The 20,833-nt window shown below is 43.5% G+C and overlaps 2 protein-coding genes across 3 annotated transcripts; one reads left to right on the forward strand and one right to left on the reverse strand.

Moving 5' to 3' along the window:
* Nucleotides 1-297: 297 nt before the first annotated feature.
* Nucleotides 298-4,607, reverse strand: limd1b (LIM domains containing 1b). Of its 2 annotated transcripts, none has more exons than XM_062530256.1 (7): nt 4,512-4,607; nt 2,325-2,426; nt 1,798-1,865; nt 1,643-1,705; nt 1,174-1,304; nt 821-872; nt 298-643 (listed from the first exon to the last, which is right to left on the reverse strand). In XM_062530256.1, the coding sequence occupies exons 1-7, from the start codon at nt 4,546-4,548 to the stop codon at nt 578-580; spliced, it is 519 nt and encodes a 172-aa protein (XP_062386240.1). In that variant the 5' UTR covers nt 4,549-4,607; the 3' UTR covers nt 298-577. The 2 variants fall into 2 exon arrangements, with proteins under 2 accessions (XP_062386240.1, XP_062386239.1); XM_062530255.1 differs by having other exon boundaries at nt 1,643-1,708.
* Nucleotides 3,986-20,659, forward strand: cdcp1b (CUB domain containing protein 1b). Its single transcript, XM_062530252.1, has 12 exons — nt 3,986-4,622; nt 10,005-10,226; nt 11,089-11,448; nt 12,386-12,598; nt 13,807-14,163; nt 14,623-14,988; nt 15,627-15,824; nt 16,520-16,891; nt 17,675-17,871; nt 18,643-18,808; nt 19,098-19,185; nt 19,489-20,659. Exons 1-12 carry the CDS (start codon nt 4,547-4,549, stop codon nt 19,985-19,987), a joined length of 3,114 nt encoding a protein of 1,037 aa, XP_062386236.1. The 5' UTR covers nt 3,986-4,546; the 3' UTR covers nt 19,988-20,659.
* Nucleotides 20,660-20,833: the final 174 nt, after the last annotated feature.

Below are 20,833 nucleotides of genomic sequence, written 5' to 3' on the forward strand. Positions count from 1 at the left end.
CTCTGTGTGTACAATTGACACGTCACATGTTCGAGCCCTCCTCACTGCAAGTAGTTTGAGTTGTGAATTTGGCATTAAATTGTGGTTTTAAAAATAACCAATAACAACAACACGATTGCAGATCCACAGATTTTATATCAGATACAGTAAAGTTAGGCTACTGCATTGCCAATCTACGACGTGTTGGAGCTGCACATCTCGTATGCTCTGTGTGTACAATTGACACGTCACATGTTCGAGTCCTCCTCACTGCAAGTTGTCAAATAAAACCCAATAACAACAACACAACTGTAGATTTCATACAATAAAGTTTACTCAGGTAGGGGTTAATTAACTCAGAATAAAAACTCAGAATAAGCCATTGTTCCAAAGAAACACAATTGAGTGTGAACTGTAAAGAAAACTGAAAGCTGTTCACAATGAACTAATGATGGTTTCCCTTAAAAGTGCTTGCCTTCACGGCTACAGTGGACATCTGGTCATGATTCAGGCTTGCGTTTGACTGTGATGGCCATGACCTTCCGATCCTTCGTGCAGTCTATTTCTCAGGGAGTGGATGACTCGGTATGATCCCAACTCAGTGAAAACAATCCACATGGTAATCTCGGTTCATTGACACAATGCGCTCTGTGACCGCTGAGCCCTGTAAAGGAAAAATAAACCTTCACTCCCAGTCAGCGATTATCAGAGTTAAATGGGATAAATTAAGGCCAGTTACTACACAGAGTAAGCTACAGCTTCATGAAATATTATCTTCAGAATTATGATTACAAATCGTAGGCTAAGCAGCAGTGTAAATAACAGAGGGGGTTGAGTTTACCTCAGAAGGCAGAATGGGACGACGGCAGGTGGCACAGATTGGAGCCACATACCTGTAGCAGGTAGTAAAGAACAAGATAATGAAAAGTTCAGAAATTAAAGAAGACCATGAATGAAAGGAGAGCCCATACTGCTAGACAGACAGGTTAGAAAAATATTACGATATTATATGAATGTCCTTTTATGATGATTTCGTAAGTTCAGCTATGTTTGCTTTCGTTTCCTATACTTTGTATCATCTATGGCATACAAGCTCGTCCAGTCTTCCCATCTGTCTTCCAGTCTGCAGTGTTTGGATTAACTGTGTGTGGGTGTGTCACCAACAATAGCGTATGGGACTGGTTTGGTATGTACCTCTGGTAGTCCTCGAGGCAGTACACCCTATTTGTTGAGTCCAGGCAGAATGGTGCTCCTTCCAGACTTTGGCAGCAGATGACACAGCAGAAACAGGCTGGGTGGTAGCAGCTCCCAAAAGCCTGAAGGACCTGCATGCTCAAACCCAAGAGGTCAAAGGTCACACTGTTACAACAAGCAGCCAAGGCCCACTCTGAAAGGTGTGTGCCACATGACATCTGTCTTAGGTGTTAATGTTCCTATTACAGTTTAATGTATCAATTAAAAATGTTTGGTAGATCCCTAAACAAAATAAAAAATAATCATGTTAAAGTACAGGATCAAAGGGGAAAAAAATGGAAATGTGAATAATCTCAAAATCTGATACACACTTCTGATGATGAGATATAACCAATATTCTGTTGCTAAAATATACAAAATGTAAGACCAGCACTCTTAATCCATGTGTTAATATGCTACAGAGTCTTACCGTATCCTTGATGAGATAGCCACATGAGTCACAGGTTTGTGTTGAAGGATGGGCCTCAGAGTGCTGCTGTGAAAACACAGATTGTAGGAAATATCTGTTTACATCATCAGAGTGTCCTACAAAGAGAGTATCCTACCAGAGAGTAGCTTATCTACCTTGAAGTGATCTTCGCAGAACAGTTTACCAGACACACTGTAGAAGGGCTGTTCTCGTAGTCTTTGGTCTTAAAGGAATGAAAAAGAAAGGGAGAGATGACTGTAACGACACATGTTGGACTGCTCGTCTCAGATTTAAGGCGCAAAATGCCTTGACCAGTTTTCTCAAATGTGTTATGTTAGTGGTAGGATGCAAATATTCTTGATCACTTTTCCAAAATTACGAAACTTTCTGGAGTGCACACACAACTTTCTGGGGATCATGCAGAAACATATGTTTTTTCTATGTATGTACTGTAACCTTGTATGTACCTTGACTTTTTGTTTGTCCCTATGTAAAAACTTTAAAGCATCTTTGAGTGTCTATAATTTTTTTTTATATAAAATAAATGTATAATTATTATTATTATTATTATTATTATTATTACATATTTTCCCATGCCCCCTTAGCAACCCAATACCCAATAGACAAAACCCTCAACATGTCATAGTGTTCCTTCCTTAAGAATGTCAGAATGTCCGCTCACTGCAGGCGCTGCAGATGAAACAGCTGTCGTGGTAGAGCTGTCCCAGAGCGCGGCAGGCCTGGCTGCCTCCAGGCACTCCCCCACTGCACTTCACACATGGCCCTGTCAGGGCACACAATAAAGATGGCTGCCCAAAATATCCAAGCATAAACCAGAATATCCATGACGGGGGCGCGGAAGCAAGCAGTGGTGTTTGTCCCTTGTTGGTTGTGAGTATGATTCAAGATGAAACTTTTCTTCCGTTTTTTGATGACCTTCAAGATTTCATTATTTTGTGAATACACACAAAGGAATATACCTGAATATGGCAGCATTATACATTGCATCAGGTCGTGGTTCTTTATGGATAGTATATTGCTATTGTTATTGCTTCAAACACATTCATGCATCAATATTCCCCAGTTTGATGTTAACAGTTGAATTAAGTATAGATGATTGAGCGACTACCCACTCCATTTTGAACAGTAATAAATATCTTATTGATTTTTCCTCACCGAAACTTGGCTCAGTAGTCATGTTCTGTCTTCAGTGCATCTGAGTATAGTCTAATTTGAGCCAACTACAGACGGCCGTCAGTCTGGGCTATAAGGGGAGCCAAGGCTGGACCTCTCTCTCTCTCTCTCTCTCTCTCTCTCTCTCTCTCTCTCTCTCTCTCTCTCTCTCTCTCTCTCTCTCTCTCTCTCTCTCTCTCTCTGTGTGTATGTCAGAAGGGGGGACGCTTAGGGAGGGCTTTAAGCACTCTGGGGGGCTTTTTACCCCTAGCTGTATTTTTGGGGAACCCCCCATGGCTAAATGGCTGTATGAGGATTTTGACCACCTGGCTACACTTGGCAAGTCTTGTTGTTTGTCCCTATGCTCATTGTCCAAATTGTAACAATCATTTCTGAACTAAAACAATTCTCTATTTCAGATTAAGTTATATCGCATAGCTGTGTCATAGGTATCTGAGTAAACCTTTCCACAGAGATGAATTCCAAACCTGTGCTATGCTCTCGATTTGTGCACACCCTATATGGTTTAATGTACTGTACGCTCAGATTTGACAGTATTTCCAATTTATGGGATACACTGGGCCTCTGGCCTACATTTTCCATTTGTAATGCTCTGCTGCCACCGTGTGGTCACATCTTGTGCGAAAATTGTGAAAGTGCCAGAACTCTATATAAAGTTTGACAGCTTGCCAGGCTATACATATTACATTATGCTATGTTTTTATTCCTCGATATTGGGCCTTTGTGAAATCTGAAAAAAGTCAATGCTTAACGAAAGAAAATGTCTCAAACACAAAACCTGTTGTGTGTAACCTATTTAAGGAGCGTGTGGGCTATTTGTGTAGCATAGGCTGGCCTACTAAATGATCTTCATATTGAGCAAATACAGAGGCCCAACTGCCTCAGTATAGGACTACTGCATAGGTGTTTTGTGATATCACTGTGCGTGGCGGCGTAAGATTTGGCATTAGCCTTCATCTCAACACGTCGCCTGGGGGGTTTGCGATTCAGGCTCAGGAATGTTGTTGTTAATGGGCGTGTGGAGACAAGGGAAAACTCCATAGTATTTCCAAGCAGCCTATTGACATGGGCCATCAAGACAAAACCAGGAATAGATCCAAGCCTCCTCTTATATCACTCTCAACGAAATTCTCAGACTATCATCATGCATGACAACACCACCGCTCTCTCGCAATCCAGTCTCAGAAAATGACAGGAAATGAATGAATTGCCCACTATTCATTCATATACACTATGGCATGTGTTTGTTGGTTTTTAAACATGCGAACCATGCGCACCTTGCGTCTGATTGCAGAATGGCTGGTGGTGGTGGGGATGCCGAAGGACGCGCGCCTAGAGAGCAATCTGATATTTTAGACGCTTTATAAATTATTCGAATAAGTGCTGTACTCCACCACATGGGCTCAGTGCAGTCGTGACGGTTCACTCTGAGGCGATTCGTTTGAGTTTACGCGCAACTGAAAAGTAGACTGTCTATGGAGCCAGTGTTTTAATGGCCAGTTGTGTCAAGTTTCGACAGGTAGGAGTACACGCCCTTCCTTCCTCTAGAGAAACAGGTAATATCAGGAAGTTCGTATGGTGACACTGCCATAGAAGGCACTCAAGCGTGGAGTCCTGCAGTATGTACGCTGCTTTGGTCTTTGCGTTACATTGGACTTCTTTATAATCTTCTGACCTGATATTTTGAGCTCCGACATTTTCTTCTCCAACATGCCTTCCTTCTCCGTCGTGTGGGTTGAACTCCTTATTGGACTGCTACTTCTGACACAGGCTTCAGTAATGTCAGGTGAGAATACCAATGTCAGCTGAGCCTCATATTTCAGAACGTGAATTTTCTCTCCGATGTTAGTTTGTGCGTAAAAAGTATATTCTTACATGGCCATGTGGTTGCGTGTGTATCCGAAAATCTCATAATTAACTCAGCTTGCTGTATTTTAACAATGTATTCAAGTTACAAGCAGTAACGTTTTTATTTTGCCTTGACTTCAGTTGCTTTAATGTCAAGGAAAGCCACTGAGGTGGGTCTCCTATTTTGCCTGCAAGTGCATTGATATTTAATCAGAAGTCAAGTCAAATCTTTTCAAACTGATTTAACCTGACCCAGTATTCTTGCATTAACTGTGCGTTTATGGAAGCAGAAAGTGATTCCATGGGATCAGAGGTCCATTAATCATTAAGCAACAATCTGCCGCCACATAAATCGAGGCCATTGTACTTGCAACTCCCTCCTCGAGTGTCAGTAAACCTCACCAAACCACTTGTTTGTACATGGCACATTCTCACATTGAGTCAGCGTTTTCATGTCAATCTAATGTGTCCCCTGTGTTGGTCCTGACACATTAGATCACATGGTTAGCTACTCTGTCTGGCAGGCTTAGGAAAGAACAGAATTCTAGTGGCTAAAATGGAAGCTCAAGTAGCCTATGGCAGTTACCTGGTAACTGATGACTAGTGATTTTAGCTGTCAAAGCCTTGCAAATTATATAGAGAGGCTCTCGCCCCCCCTGACATCTTCTGGTATGCTAGCTTTTTCTCCATGTTGGAGGGAATATTGTGAACTCTGTAATGTGAATATTGTAACTCTGTTACTATGTTGGAGGTGATATTGTTACATTCCTCCCTGTTGAGTGTTAATGGGAGGACACAAAGAGGTTTCTTATACATGAATGTCTTTTATTGTGAGTGGGTGTTGTGTTCTGGCTTAAGAACTGAAAGATTCCCTTTCTGGCTTTCAAGTCAAGTACATGATAATGGCCAGGCTCACCACAATGAGGGCTTAGTCGGGTGTTCCGATCTAGATCTCTTAGTTTTTCCTCACTGTTCGGGTTATCTCCAGGGGGTCTCTCTCACCACAAGGAATTCAAAGTTCTTTGACATTTTCAGCTAGTTATGTCATCACTGCTTGCAGTGGCCCTCAGAAGAAATGTCTAATAAGAAACAGAGACACATTTCTGCATCATCCCCACCATCTCTATTGCATGAACATGATCTCAGTAATTATATTGTGTGGTGATCCAGATGTCTGAGCTGTTGTGGTCAATACTGTTGTTTTGGGGTGCGGTCTTGCTATCAAGGTTTTAAATGTGATTAGTATAGTATTACTATTTGTTGATTGGTCTATCAATCCTCTGTTTACTTTTATAGCCTGGAGGAGAGAGAGGGCCATTGTCAGCCTCGTCATCATCATCTTCGTCATCGTTATTAGTAAAGTGATATCAAAAGGGATGAGATGATAGACATGTCCAGCTGTCTCAACATTAGCTTCTTTCAGTTACTACTGCTGCTGCTGGTGCTGTTGGTCACGATAATAAAGCGGATGTGGAATAATACAAAGAATGATGATGATGATAATGATGATGACTGTGATGAGTTATGTTCTATTACCCAATGTGAAGTAACAGACTGGACACAAGCGTTTGTCTCTGGAGCATATTACTCAGACAGGTGTGCCCAGTTACCTAACTGAGAGGTTGATAAAACTGTGGCTCATTCAATTGCATTGTTCACAACAGGCACTTTGTAAATCATGCTTGTCTGGGTAGGTGGGTGAGTGTTGAGTGTCTGTGCAGATGTTTATTTGTCTCTGTTCGCATATTAGAAGATTAGCTGGTTGTGTTGTAGCCTATAGCCTATCTACGAAAGGCAGCTGGCAGGTTCGTGCAGGTTCTTTTTAGTCCTTTTTGCGGATAAAATACATTCAATTAGACCTAGTCATCATTATAATGCAGTGTGTTTTCCAGTGGCATATACCCCTATACGTTACCGCTGTGCACTCTGTCTGAAGTAACAAGTCTTCCCTTGAGGTAGTTGAAAACAAGGAAAGCATGCGTTTGTGCAATCAATTCTTCTCAAGTTCAGGCATGTATAGTCGATGCATCCTGACTGAGGAGGCTTGTGTTGGGCCATATTGAAATATTTGAGTAAGGCAAAGTGAGCTCATGCTGTTTCCTGTTGAGTTCTGCTGAAGTTATGAGACATCATTTAGACAGCTTGACTTGAAGAAATGTCTTATCGAGGTGCATTGGAAGGCCACTTAGCTTCTGATATTTGTACACACTTGATGCAGTTCAAAAAATCTTTCACATTTTATCAGTGTTAAGTTTGTTCTGAAGTTTAATGTTGCAAGTCGCTGGTCATCTGGACTGATGGAAGTAGGCTACAGACAGTAACAAAGCATAGCCCTACATGTGTCACCTTCATGCTGTCTTCAACCAAATATTCTTTAGAATGTCTTTGCTTCAACACTGATTATAACACTGAAGGTGTACAAGGATACAAGGAGTTGTATTTGTCACATGCATATCATTACTAGAGGAAAGAATGCAGTGTAATTGGTCAGTTCCTTCGTCAATTGTGCAGTCAGCGATGCTTTTGTCCAAAACAAGATAGCATCATATTTTAACCAAAGACCAAACTAAACACACCAGGGTGGTGGCTCACCCCTCCTTTCAGTATTCCCAGAGACACTCCACACAGGGGTTTGTTTCTGTTTGGGGGACAGGCTGCCCGCACTTTGCTTGTTTACAGTTTATGGAGTCTAGGCTGCCTATAGATTTATAGACGGTGCTCTCATGGAATAGGCAGCTAGCATGTCATGAGCTGATTGCTGAACGTGACAAAAAATGTAATGGGCTTGAAATGGCAAACCGATCACTGACTGTACCTTTAAACCTATCCTGACAATGGATCGTTCTGTGCTGCTATCTTGCTGGCTGTTTTTTTTTTTTAAACAAAAAAAGAGTGTTTAAAATTATAATCACACAAATCTTTCCACTGCTATGATTGCTTTCAAATCAAACTTTGGCATTTAGAATTATACAGCAATTACTGTAACACATTGGTAGATATATAGGCCTAGACAGCCCCAAATATGTAATACAATATTTGAATAAGGAGGGTATCCTAGGCTTGCAGAACTGTGTTCTCTGGGTTTGTTTAAGCGTGTTTGTGTATGTGTATGTGTGTATGTGTATATATATATATATGTGTATATGTGTACTGTATATGTGTATGTGGATGTGTATTTGCATGTGTGCTATCTCTTAGCTAGAATCATCAACTTGAACTACTAGACACATTTAAATGGATTAGAGTTATATTTGTTTTGCAATTAAATTGCATAATTTCATTACATATAACTTGTTACTTCCCAACACTACCTGGTTCAATTCCCAGCTTCCACCGTTGTCTCCTTAAGCAAGGCACTTAACCCCAAGTTGCTCCGGGGACAATGTAGGCTTAATCCCTTGTAATATAATTGCCATATCACTTGGGACTGTCTGCTAAATTAATGCGTCATGTAAATGTAAATGCAAATCACTGACATTTCGTACAAAGCTTAGTCTCATCTTAAAATTAAAGTATAAACATTTGAGCAGGCAGGGCCCTTCCTCCATACCTCTGTTTGGTATAAAGTTTAACATCACTGCACTGCAGTGTTTCACTGAAGCAAGCATTTAAATAAGCCAGATAAGCAATCCCAACTGAACTGCTTCAGCACTCACATTGGTTTGACTTTGTGCTTTATGTGATCCGATAGGCAGTCCGTTCATTGCCTCTGGGTGTGCACCTGATGTCACCCACGGCACTGTTTACTCCCTTTTTTTGTCCTTCCCAAGTGATGCCAAAAGTGAAAAGTTTTTTTTTTGTTTGATGTTCTTGTTTGAAGTGTTCTCCTGTGAAGTGTTTGAAGTGGTATCTTTTCCCCCTGACCTTATATATGTTCTTGTCCTTGGTGTATACGTGTGGATAAAAATGTTGGATCATTCACATACAGAATGATACGATCCCATCATGCCTGTCTACACTTTATACTCTTGTTTTCTTAAAGTGATAAACAGGCACAATGTGTGAGCAGTGTTGACAGGCAATGTTACTGAATAATTTTTGCTGCTTGGACACTTTCTTATTGATATTGTGTGACATTTTTCATCTAGAGATCTTAGATTAAAGTAAAGTAAAGTAAAGTAGGAAACTTGTCACCATCATCCAATCAGAACAATAGAAACTTGTTACGTTATTGCCCAGAAACATTGCCCAAAATATTGTCCCAAGTATCACCACCTTCTGATTTCCGGCCCTGTTTCACCCAAAGAAGAAGAAATGTAATAAGTTTTAGTTAGTGTGGGGAAGAAATGTAATAGCTTTTAGTTAGTGTGGGGAAGAAATGTAATAGCTTTTAGTTAGTGTGGGGAAGAAATGTAATAGCTTTTAGTTAGTGTGGGGAAGTAAGTGGCCACCCACTGCTCCTCTATGGCCTGACTCCGTAGTGTCCGGTTACTTCCAGCTTCTGTTCTAAATAGGGATGTACCGATAGATCGACCAACATCGGTATTGGCCAATATCGGCCTTATTGACTGATGTCGACTATCGGCATATTATTGACATTTACCGATTGGCAGTGGCTGTAAATCTTGTGTTTATCTATTATGTTGCATTGATTCTGCACATCGTGTTTTGCTATGAAGGCCTGAAAGACTTGAAAATGGTTTAGTTATTTTCGTTTATAAATATTTTTGTTTCCACTCTAAGGGTATGATTAGACTAGGGACAAGCATTGGAAATTAGCCAAGGCTATACATGCTATGATGCCTTTCGTTTGGGTTGTGCACAGCCCACATGATATGTATCTGTCCCTATCAAATAAACCATAAACAAACAAACAAACAATGATTAACAACAAAAAGCTAAGTAATAAAACAGAGAAAATAAAATTGGTATCGGACAAGTTGTTATTTTCTACATTGGTATCGGTATTGACCCAGAGTTCCACAATCGGTGCATCCCTAGTCCTAAGCAGTGTCATAGCTTAGCTTGCAGAGCTGGATGTCTTGTCAACCAGCACTTTCTGAACATTGGAACGAGTTTGAAGGGCTGCTGTGTAATTCCTCTGGTAGCTTGAAGTGTTTGTGAAGGTGCTCTTTGGTATAAAAAAGATATGTGATTAAATATATAATATATATGATTAAAGATGGATACTCTTCAAAAAAAGTTGAAAAAGCTGAATAGGCTTAATCATAATAGAAGGCCTTGGCTAGGCCTTCATCAGGGCAAAGTCAATTGACACTGACTGTTTTGGACAATCCATCTTTAATTACTTTCTGAACATTCTTTATGAAGTCCTCTATGCCCCAATGTGACTGATGTACCATGTTTTGAAATTCCACAGCGGGTGTAAACGTCACCGTAACACCTGAACAGGGCTCAACCATCACCATCACTAAAGACGCCGACGCCACAGCAGACTGTGATGCTTGTGTGGATGGTGGGGGGAATCCCAGACTCTGCGACCTCCCCGAGTTTGTGCTGTCCAAGCCTGTGGAAACCATTGTCCTGTTCAACTGCACCCAGCCTCAAGATGTTTATAAAGTGAAGACGGAGGGCAAGATAGGTGAGCTGTTAACCTTACAGTACAGAGGGCAGGTATGAGAAACCCTGCTTGAGAAAGTGAAAGACCTTCCACGTATTTGCACCAACCATTCTGTAAACTGGCTGGTTCTCATTAGCTCAACTCCTCTGCCAGATGGATGAGCTAATTAGTGAAATCACTTGTTTTAGGTGCACAGGTAGAGCCAGTGCACATAGAGCCTTTATGCCACATCGGAGGAAATTCCGACCTCCGATAGATCACCGCAAAGTCGGGTCGGATTTTTTGCTCGGAGACTCGTGCGGAAGTCTTGAGCTCCGAGGTGTCTGACTTGATGTCGCTATCATATTCTCCAACCACGGTAGCCTCCCTTGCACTAACAAAAGTGGTGAATTTCACTCTCATTCATCATTAATAGGCAAGGTAATTTATCACTAAATTAACACTAGAGATAGGAACACTTGCCCAAAACATTTTCCCTCTTGCTCAACCATAGTCGTGTGTTTCCTGTATTTATTTTCTGACCTGATTTCATGAATACATTTTTTCGCAAGTCAGGACTTTTAAAGTCATGTCCTCTGAGTTTACAGCCGGCATCAAGGCAGTATAAGTACAACTTTTTCCTTTCTGAAGCTCGGTTTTCCACCTCTGCCTGCGAGAAATGTCATAAAACACACAGAGGAACATAATGTATGTTATAGTTGAAAATATTTAGTGTTGTATTTATTGTAAGTATTGCACCTCTAGAATCCCTTTTTTATTGGAGATGTAGTGCGAATGCTCTTTCATTTCCTGACCCAAGACTATTCAGCGCACCATACAGTATTGCATGTCCTGTTTGTTGACTGTCGACATGATGGAACTTTCTTTTTGTCTCCCTACCCAGCATGCACTACTGATGCCTGCAGTCCTGAGGCAGGAAAGGATCAGGCGTCTGTCTTCACAGATTTCCACAGAAGCTTTCTGTGGACGATAGAGGGTCCCGATGGGACTTTGTTGAATTTGGACTTCACAGGGGAGGGCCTGAAAGAAGTTCCTGAATCAGAGGTCTGTGCAGATGGGTACCTTTACTCTGTGAGTAGCACCGACTCCCAGGGAGTGGTTCTGACCCAGAACTACTGTAGGGGCGGAACCCTGACCCATCTAGAACTGCCCAGCAAGGCCTCCGTGTCCATGGCGGTTCCGAAGCAGGCAGCGGTGCTTCCCGTTGTGTTTAATGTTGCTCCGAAGCCTAAGCCTGTAAAGAGTAAGTTCACACCAGCCTCTTGATTAGCTTTACGCATTTAAACTAGAGCTCCACACGTTGAGCCCAGTGACTGCATGACATCTAAAATACTTAGGATACAATCTAGGATGAGGAAATACTATGCATGGACAGCATTACAAATTGCAATGAAATTGTACATCAAAGTTAGGATGACAACAATTTTCTCCTTCACTCCCACCTGTACTACTCTCCTTTTCTCTCTCTCTCTCTCTCTCCTCTCCTCTCCTCTCTCTCTCTCTCTCTCTCTCTCTCTCTCTCTCTTTCTCTCTCTCTCTCTCTCTCTCTCTCTCTCTCTCTCTCTCTCCCTGAAGTTTTTGCATATGCACATGCAAAGCTATAGTTACAAAGAGTGAACCAACGGGCCATGACGCATATGAAATATACTGTAAGACCTTTAGACTATGTAGCATAGAGCTCAGTGAGGTTTCAGTGAGTGTTGTTAAAGTTTTGTTGCTGGCTTTGAAATATGTTGATGTGACTAAGGATTGTACCGGACTTTTCACATTTGACCGTTTCCTTCTCTGCCTGTAGTCGATATCGATGGCTTTGCCTGTAGTGGCCATGGTAAATGGATAGTCCGAGAGCACGGGCCAATCAGAAAAGTGTATTGTTATTGCATCACAACGGCTCTCATATATGTATTTATTATGCTCCTGCTAGCCAGCTGAAGATGCTTAAATATGTTGACTTATCAGAGTGAAGCCAGTTATGAATATGAAATGTTACATCTCAAGTTAAAGCTCTGTTGCAATGCCAGCCTGTTTTCCTGTAGGGAAAAAAGAGCCAAAGCATTTCTCAAAAAAAAAACCTTACAAAAGCGTCTCAGTGAATGTTAATTGAAAAGTTCTATTTCTTCCCTGATCTTCTCAACACCCACCCACCCCACCCCCTCTCCTCTGAACTTTGACCTCTGCAGAGGGCCGAACGATGGCCGTGACCCCTGACAAGGACACCTTGGTGATCTTGAGAAGGGAGGCTGCTGGGCCCGAGTGCAGTGTGTGTGTGGGTGCAGGGACCGACCCCACCTGCTCATCAGATCTGACCCTGCGGGAGTCGCTCAACACCACCATCCAGTTCACCTGTGAAAAGCCTGAAGACATCTACACAGTGGAGATCAATAGGGATTTCGGTGAGATTGCCTGTTAGCATTTCCTATCAGTAGCATTAGCATTGATGACAACTCCAATAAGAACATTAAACCGACAGCAAGGGGTTTTCATCTAAAACTTCCAAACAAACGTCTTAAAGTCAACAGGTTTCGTTGAGCATTGCAATTAGCATTTTAGCTATTGCATTAGTGTTGATGATGCAAATAAGACTACAATAAGAACGTTAAAACAACAGCAAGGACATCTCATCTAAAATGTACAAACTATCTGTTGTTGTAAACACAAACAACAGAAAAGTTGGAACTGAAAAGTATGCTTAGGAAATATATTTGGTTATTTTAAAGCTGTTCGCGCACAGCAGTGTCACCAAGCCAGTGGTTAGTGGTTGCACAAGTGGTTCAAGCAGCCTGAAAAGTTGTGGGTTCAATTCCCAGCTGCTACTGTTGTGCCCTTGAGCAAGGCACTTAACCACGAGTGGCTCTGGGGTGGATGTCCCCAGTAATATAATTATCATACAGTATGTAAGTTGCTCTGGGGTGGATGTCCCTAGTAATATAACAGTATGTAAGTTGCTCTGGGGTGGATGTCCCAGTAATATAACAGTATGTAAGTTGCTCTGGGGTGGAGGTCCCCAGTAATATAACAGTATGTAAGTTGCTCTGGATAACAGCATCTGCTAAATTAAGTAAGGGATAATCAACGACGCGCCGTGCGTTTATAGGAAAATAATGCACGTTCGAAGTGGTAATAAGGACCCGACGCCGCAGGCGGAGGGGACTTTACACTTCGATAAGTGCATTATTTTCCTATAAACGCACAGGGCGCGGAGTTGATTATCCCGCTTATACCACTGCTACTATCATTTTCGTTTATATTGCCGCCGTCTTAGATACAACATTGCTGTTTTTACCGTTACATTCACATTGGCGAATTAATATTCAAGTGTAATAAGCCCAAAAGAAGGGAACTACTTCATAGCCGTGCGGTATATAGAAAAATAATGCACGTTCCAAATAGCGCATCACAATAGGAAATTTGACCAAGCAGTGGTATAATACATGTATATGCTGCAGCTGAAAAAGCTCAAATGCGTAAATGTTATTCCATTGCTGTAAGCTGCTGTGGATAAATGCGTCCGCCAAATGACTAAAATGTAAATGTGAATTATGTAAATGTAAATCTTCATTTCACTTGTGAGAATTTTATACTAAAAAACTGTTTTCCTTAGATTTCACACAGGGCGCCAGTGGCAAGAAAGAAATGTTTGCCGTCTCCAGCGTCTTCCCAGACTTCCAACGGACCTTCACCTGGGACCTAAAGGTCCCATCATCCCAAACGTTCCAGCTGGACTTCCCAGGTCTTGGCATGAAGCAGATCGGTCCCTCAGACACCTGCCCCGATGAACACACCTACAGCATCATCACGTACCAGCGATTTGGACTCGGTACTATCGGCACCTTCTGCAAAAACGGCTCCATAAGTCAAATTCAGGTTCTGTACAAAGGAAGGTTGGCCCTGGCTGTTCCAAAGAACAAGAAACTGGACATGTCCGCTATCAAAGTTTCTGTCGGCCCCGAAACTAAAAGTACGTTTGCAACCTGGCCTTGGTACACATTGCACACATTGTAGTGATGTTTTGCACAATTAATAATTGTGATAGAGACCAGTAATACACTGCTCAAAAAAATGAGGGGAAACTGGTTCATAGTAATGTCAAGTCAGTCACACTTGTGGGATATTGATCTGGCCAGTTATGTAACAGGTGATTGTGAATCAGGTTCACCTGCTTTGATGTCAACGAAATGTACTACAGGTGTACTAGAGGGCCAACTATGAGACGACCCCCAAAACAGGAATGGCTTTACAGGTGGTGGCAACTGGAAGCTCTGTAATTTATTTTGAGCAGTGTGTTTTCCTTAACAACTTAAAAAAAATTGTAAATTCTGTAAGTTGCTTTGGACAAAGGTGTGTGTTAAATTCCATAGCCGTAGCCATCTTGTTGAGTTTTGCAGTCCCCTTATTGCCCCCTCTCTCTGCTCTGCAGTGCTGGCCATCGTGCAGTCCAAGCTGCCCCGGGGTCAGTCCTACTCCGACTTCTTCTCCGCCAACTACCTCCGCGGCTTCCCCCGGGACGAGACCATGCAGTGGGACTTTGTGGTGCCGCCCAAGCACGACGTCACCGTCTCCTTCCTGGCCGTGACGGAGCCCAAGTGCGGCTCCAAGGCGGTGGAGGTGCGCTACGAGCAGGAGGGCCAAGCGGCCGTGGTCACCAGCCTGACGGAGGAGCAGCCGAGTGCCCAGCAGGGCAGCTTCAGACTCCTGCTGCAGAACTGCGACTCGGGCAGGAGGCCCGATCCACCGGGGCTCACCCTCCACTTCAGGGTGTCAGCGCTGCGGGGTGGCGTGCCACGTACGCAAACCTTTTGTATACGTTTCCACGCTTTATTCCAAACGTTATCTGTTTAGACTTCCATGAGGTTGTATTACTGTTATGCTCATTGTAGTGTTCGTGTTTTAACTAGTGTAATGTTCATATAGTGTAAGTCGCTGTTGTGTTTCCTTCCTTCCATGATTTTTTTTTTTAATGCAGTCTTAATTTAATGAAGGGAGGGGGAGAAATAAAAGAAACTAGATGAGGAATTTTCAACAAGCTTTCTGGCAGTCCGGTCACAGACATATGATCGTTCAGTGTGTGTCACACACTGTAGCTAGTGGAGGTAGCTAGAATACTGGTGTTGGATTCCTGTGAATCTATGGACTTGAGGCACTGTTGTTCCCTCTTCTTTTCTCACAACCAGCATGTGTCAGATCTGTATCTGATAGAGCCAACTTCCTGCACATCCTGCCGTTGGATGGTTTGTGTACAAGATCTTGCCGTTAGATTGTTTGTGTACAAGATCTTGCTGTTAGATTGTTTGTGTGTACAGCACACAAATCCGTTAATGGTTTCACACAGAGCTTTAGATATGTAGCTTTATTTAGATTAGAATAAAGTGGAATCTGATCTAATCTAAACAAAGTTCTATAAATATGGGCTTCTTTTTTCAGATATTTGCGCTGTGAACATGCAGAAAGAGGCCGGAATCACTCTGAACATTGAGAACACCAACCCTGCGTCTTACTGTGAAATGAAAGTGGATGGTGCTTTCCAAGAGAAAATCACAGTGCCCCCAGGATCCTCCCCCTCCCTCTCCTTCCTGGATTGCCCTAGTAAAGACCTACGTATCACTGTTACCAAAACCATAGGTAGGCTACCGTTCATTAAAATCTGGTCCCATCTTCTCTTGTTATTCTGCTGATATGTGGAGAGATAGAAAATTACTTTCTTTTGATCATCCGATGCTTTTGTCTGAAGTAATGGTAGTAAATCACAGTGGGAAACACTATCTCATGGACTTGGTTTGACCCACGCTGTTGCTTTTGTCAGCAAATCTGTGCAACCACAGAAGAAAAGGAGAATGAGAATGAGAATTGTATTGAGAACAGGATACTACAAAGGTTTCCATTTACACAAGTTGGTGTTTCCCTTTGAAATGTTACTCTAACAAGGAATTATAGCATCACCTCTTAGCAAGGAAGCTAAGCCAAAATGATCCCCAACTTCAAAACAATGGAGGTCTCTTGAGAGAGATGGACTAACAAGATGTTGTGACTTCTAGGCCCACAACAGCACACCTAATGTGAAGAATGGGCAAAGTGCAGATCTGGCAACGTGTCTCCCGCTTGAGCTTGAGATATCGGCTTGTGGGAATATTGAACTTGCCTATTGGTGTTCACTTTTAGGATGTTGCCCATGCAGATAGATCTTGGATAGTTGTTCAATAACTAACCCTTATAAGTAACAATTAACCCTTCAGACTTTTGTATTTTAATTAAATTAATACAACTTTAGCCTTTGTCCTTTGCCTGATCCTTACTTTGTGACTTCTCCATCTCTTAAGAATGTCAAAGCCTGGCCGCATGCCCAGTGAGACAGACCCCCCTCACCATGCCCACGCTGGAGAAATGCCTACCTGCGCCCGTCCACGATGCCATCTGGAACCTCCGCGTCCCCGAGCACGGCACTGTGGTCCTGCAGTCGCCCGCGGGCACCCTGCGCCAGTCCCTGCCAGGGGAGGAGTGCGTCGGCACGCTCTCTCTGGACGTGGCGGAGAGTGACGGCACTCCCATCGGGCAGTTCTGCTCGGGCGGCGTCATCCGCAAGGTCCAGATCCACAACAACGTCACCGTCACTGCCACCACTGCGGGCGGCCAGAGCCTGCGCATGGGTCAGACCGCCCTTTTCAACATCTCTTTTGGACCTGAGATTAAAGGTGTGTGACGTGTGTGTGTCTGTCACAGTAGGTCATCAGGACATTTTATCAGTGGTACAGCTGTAGTGGCTGTGCTGGTAGTGGTGGTTGTTGTTGTAGTTCTTGAAGTAGTTTGTTAGCATTATGGCACATAATGTCATATTGTTGTGCATGTTTTCCATTTTTCCTCATCTGTATCACAGTAGCTGACATAGTATTGGACCAGTGTCCAGTAATCCAGTGTCCAGTAATGTGTCCAGTAATGACCCGTTTACTCCACAAGAGGGAGTTGCTTAGTTGTAACATGTCATTTATGTGCGGACCTACACTGTTAATTATGTCGGTGCTAAGATTCAGAGGTTGGATCTGTCTAGTGCAAACGTAAACATGAACATCAGATACCTCTGTTGAGCGTTCTGGAGATATTATGGGTCTAAATTTGCAGAACACTGTCTGACAATAACAACCCTGAAATGGTCTCCAAGGCACCTCGTTGTTGGTGTTGGTGTTGGTGCTGGTGCTGGTGCTGGTGCTGGTGTTGGTGTTGGTGCTGGTGCTGGTGCTGGTGCTGGTGTTGGTGCTGGTGCTGGTGCTGGTGCTGGTGTTGGTAATTGTAGGGTAGCTGTTGTACACCCTGGTGTGTTCTAAGATGGTACAGCAGGTTGTTGGGTGTGAGTGCTTGTGTGGCAGATTGAGGGCTTTGCCCGCTGGTTGACCTCCACAGCCCTTAGCGTTATTAAGGAACGTGACATCATTTCCTGCGTATGATTGATTGATCTAAACCATGTGACCCTCTCGTCCCAGAGAGCATCGTGTACCACGTGCAGCCCGACCCCAACGTCCCGACGCCCGTGCTCCTGGGCACACCCGGCTGGCCCCGCGCCATGAAGCCCTTCGCCACCGTCTCCTGGATCGTGCGGCTGCCCTCGCAGTACCGCGCCGACCTGCTCTTCGCCAACGTGAGCCAACCCAAGTGCCAGCAGCGCCACACCAACATTAAGGTGAGGCATTCCGTCAGTGCTAGCCTGACAGTGGGGTCATCCCTATGTTCCCCGGGTCCTATGTTCCCCGGTTTTCTCAAAAAGGGTCCTTTGTTCCCCGGTCACCATACATACCGGGGAACATAGGACCCTTTTTTGGAAAAGCTGGGAAAATAGGACCCTTTCTCAAATTTAAGAAAAAAAGGGTACCATGTTCCCCAGTCCCATACAAAGTGGGGAACATAGGACCCGAGGAACATAGGACCTGGGGAACATATGCTCCCCCTGACAGTCACATTCAAACATTGGGTTAATACTGGCTAGCTACGCCAACTCCCTTAAATGAAAGGCATGCAAATACCTCCCCTGATAAGGGCAGCCCTGATAAAAAGCTTGCAAACATGCCAACGTCTTTTGGCAAAAATAGTGTGTCATTGATGTAAAAGCTTTTTGTTTCAGTTTTGCTATATGTTCCAGCTTGGGACACCGAACTTAATGGTCCATATCATGGATAGCTGTTCTGTTCTTCATATGACTATATGCCATCCAAATGAATTAGGAGATGGCAAAACTAGTTGATAAAAGCAGACCTCTGCTTCTGCTGTGTGTGTGGGCATCCATTCCACTTAACTGAATACCTGCAGATGCCCCAATAATACTATATAGAGGCTGAGATGTTAAGAGCATCTGCTGCAGTGGCATAAGGCAGACCATGTTGAGTCTGAAATATAACAATGGACCTGCTGCACTAGTACAATGCTGACTTGACTCTGCTTATTCCGGAATATGAAGGTTCAGATGATTGGTTCGGAGGAGGAGATTCTGAGCCGACGTGAGGACGAGGAGGAGGTGGGCAAGCTCAGTGTGCCCGGAAGCTTCTACCTGAACATGTCCAACTGCCAGCCTGAGAGCGGAGGCTTCAGCGCACTCAGCAAGCTCATGGTGGAGAAGAAGAACAGTGAGTACTCGCCAACGTTCTCCAACCGTTCCTAAACATTACGGAATGGTTCTCCTCCGTTCCTAAACATTACAGAATGGTGTGGAATGAAGGGGTGAAGCAGCACAGTGGTAAACATGCCCCTGGCCCAACTAATTTTTTTAGAAACATTTTGCTGGCATCAAATCCAAATTTTCCATGAAATAGTAAAATTTGTCATTTTCAACATTTCAAATGTTGTCTATGTTACTGTATGTTGCAGTGTGTAAAAGTATGTGTTAAATGTAAAGGTAATCGTTTGTGTTTTCAGAAATGCTGTTGGGAATCATTCTGGGTGTCGTCGGAGCTCTCTTGGTTCTCACACTTGTCGTGGTAGTAGTCATCTGTGCGGTGACCAAGTGAGTGCACTACACCTTCAGTACTTACATTTGGATCTCATTGTCAGGTCGAGACTCTTTAAGGAGGAGAAGAATTGATCAGTACAGTACTCCATATAACAAATATCAAATGGGCATTACATAACTGTTCAAAAGCAGATCAAAAACTGGTGTGTGTGTGTGTGTGTGTGTGTGTGTGTGTGTGTGTGTGTGTGTGTGTGGATGATGATGATGATGATGATGATTTTTAGATTGACTCATATTTGTTGTTTATTTGTTATAGTTGGGTTGTCTTATTTGTTTACATTGTTGTGCTATTTACAGGAAGAAAAAGAAGCACACAGTGACCAATCGAGTGTCCATCTACAACCCCAAAGGCAACCTGTTCCGCCCAAATGAGTCCACCTTCAAGCCCGACAACGGCGCCCATATCTACGACGCCATCGATGAAAATATGACGTACAGGATGGGGGAGTCCGGCTACAATGGCGGCGAGACGGGAGTCTACCGGCCCTTCGTCAGTCCTGTGGAGGTGACGCCGCCCGTCATCGAGGCGCCCGGCGAGAACAACAAGAAGGAGGAGTTCAGCACGTTCCTGGACCCCGCCGACTCCTTCGGCCCTCCGAGGCCGCGCACGCCTCTGGGGCCCGTGAACAGCCTGGGCTTCGAGGACCGCCGCATGGTGGACAACGAACTATACACCTTCAAGAACGCCGGAGACTCCAACCCCATCCGCCTGTCCGACGTCGACCCCCTTCCTCCGCCCATGATCGATGACGAGTGGGATGATTATGATTATGACAATGATGAAGATGCCATGTGAAGGGTGCGGAGCAGGACAGGAAGGCAGCATGCTGCCAGGTGGACAGCTGTCTTTGATATTGCTCTTGGTCATGCTCCCCGGTCACTATGGGTAGGACAAGGATGGACGGAAAGGCAGAGTTAAGCACGGCTCTCTGGACGGGTTCCCGTGCGTCCGTGGGATTCATTCGTGCCTCAAACAGGCATCAGAATGCACACGGACACACAGAATGCAACAGTTTTCTGTCGGAGCACACACTGATTCCATGCACCCAGGTGTTCGAGAGCACACCAGAGTGACACGATTTCCAGATGCTTCCAGGACTGTGAGCCATGCCATTTTAACAAATGTTTCAAGAGTACAAATGATTTGACCATCTGTTAGACTGGTCTTTGTTTTTTTTTATTGTTTGTTTTACATTCTTTTTAAAGACGTTTTTTTTCGTCTATGATGGCAAGCCAACAAGAACATTGCAATGCATTCTCACCTTTTTCTCATCAGAGAACTGTTGACTCTTAGATCATCTTTGCTGGAAATGGGATTATTCGATTTTTCTTGTTTGTTTTTAGGCATGACCTGTGATTGCTTGTGACTGTATGTGTATATCGGCAACAGGCTGTTTGAATATTTGTATATATAGCTTTGTACATTTCTATGGTGTTTTAGGAATAAATTCATAGGTGTTTTATCTGATCTGCCCCTCTATTTTGTCAGTTTGTCAGAGGATATGGTATGAGACAAAACGCTGAACACCACTATTTATAAGGTGTTTAAGTGTTGTCATTTGATAGAAAGTAATATAATTGCTGAGCAACAATTCTGATAAGAATCTGCTAGTGATGGCACTGTTCTATGGGGACTCCACAG

This window comes from Sardina pilchardus, chromosome 24 (assembly GCF_963854185.1).
Source record: "Sardina pilchardus chromosome 24, fSarPil1.1, whole genome shotgun sequence".
Lineage (NCBI taxonomy): Eukaryota > Metazoa > Chordata > Actinopteri > Clupeiformes > Clupeidae > Sardina > Sardina pilchardus.